Raw genomic sequence first — 1,516 nt, 5'->3', positions numbered from 1 at the left:
AGCCCTGGGCATCCACGGCAGCTCCCAGGCAGGCAGATGCACCAATCCGCTTAGGGCCCCGCACGCGAGGAGCATGCATGCCAGGGCCTGTGCCGCGGGTTCACCGCTGACTCGGGAGACGCCCAGGAGGTGGGGCCGGGATCCGGGGGAAGCAAAGGACCCAGAGGGGCGCATCTCATCAGGACCAACAAGGACGAAGTCTCCCGCTGCTAAGACCCTCTGTATCCACGTGTGGAGACCCCAACGGCATCCACGGCAGCTCCCAGGCAGGCAGACGCACCAATCCGCCCAGGGCCCCGCACACGAGGAGCATGCCAGGGCCTGTGCCGTGGGTTCACCGCTGACTCAGGAGACGCCCAGGAGGTGGGGCCGGGATCCGAGGGAAGCAGAAGACCCAGAGGGGCACATCTCATCAGGACCGACAAGGACAAAGTCTCCCGCTGCTAAGACCCTCTGTATCCAAGTGTGGAGACCCTAATGCCCCGCAGGCCTGAGTGTGGGAGGCGGGGCCCGGGAGTCCCTCGGGTGATGAAAGGCAGGGCAGTGCCTCACGGTGGGCCGGGGTCACAGCTCGCTCCTCGGCGGGCCTGTCAGTCCAGAAAGCCCGCCAGTTCTTAATGCTCCGAGGACAGACGACACCCCCCTAGGGCGTGGGTTACACGGGAGACGCTGTGGCCGCCCGGACTGCGTGTCCTTGTTGCTCTTTGCTCAGTGTGTGGGCACCATCGCCGGCTCCCGGAGGCGTCGGGAGGACACTTTCCAGTAGAAAAAGGATTTGGAGGAGATGAAGGTCCCAGAAGAGGGAAGGCTTGGGGGCGTGGCCAGGGGAGACAGGCCCAGGTCGGGCGCGGGTCTTTGTTGAGCACGGCCAGTGCCATCCACACAGGCGCCTGTGCAGGGCTGGAGGGCAGCCCCCATGTGCAGGGCATCGGGGTCTACCCAGCTCCTCCGAGCTCCCGTCTCCGCGCATCGTCCAGGTCTTCCGCCCCGAAAAGCCAGAGCCAGGGAGGCACGGGCCACAGCTTAAGTCAAAGGGAACTTGTGTCTGTGTGCGTCATGTTGACGATTTTCTGAGTTGTCATTGTAGTCCTGTGGTTTCTGTGTTAGCAGCTTCTCTGGGGATTAGAGAAGGGATCTCTCTGTAGATATAGATAGATAGTAGGTATATAAATATATATATTATATATCTAATATATATATATAGACGCCAACTGCCTTACAGGGTTTCTTCTTTCCGTTTTTCAGTGTCGTATGTGTAGCAGGCACTTGAGTTTATATGAAGATGTTCGCTTCAGTCAAGGGCGGGGAAGGGGCTGTGAGGTGGCAGGGGGGGCGTGTGAGGCTGGAGAGAGGAGGCAATAGGCAAGACTCCGTGACCGCAGCCGCCGGGGCCTAGCCGAGGATGTCCAGGTAGATGGGGGTGGCCTTCCCCAGCGCGTGGAGGATTTTGTAGATCTCCTTGATGTTGAGCCGCTGCTGCGGCTCCCTCTGCCAGCAGCCAAGCATCACGTCGTAC

General features: G+C 60.8%; 1 protein-coding gene across 1 annotated transcript in view; it reads right to left on the bottom strand.

The window, feature by feature from the left end:
- Nucleotides 1–1,392: 1,392 nt before the first annotated feature.
- Nucleotides 1,393–1,516, bottom strand: part of LOC102771944 (NT-3 growth factor receptor-like) — a 34,725-nt gene continuing 34,601 nt past the window's right edge. The window contains exon 3 of the mRNA XM_015569115.1: nt 1,393–1,488. Coding sequence (XP_015424601.1) covers nt 1,393–1,488 — 96 coding nt within the window. The remainder of the gene's footprint in view (nt 1,489–1,516) is intronic.

Source organism: Myotis davidii, unplaced genomic scaffold (assembly GCF_000327345.1).
Source record: "Myotis davidii unplaced genomic scaffold, ASM32734v1 scaffold164, whole genome shotgun sequence".
Taxonomy (NCBI): domain Eukaryota; kingdom Metazoa; phylum Chordata; class Mammalia; order Chiroptera; family Vespertilionidae; genus Myotis; species Myotis davidii.
This window is presented reverse-complemented; position numbering and strand designations above follow the sequence as displayed.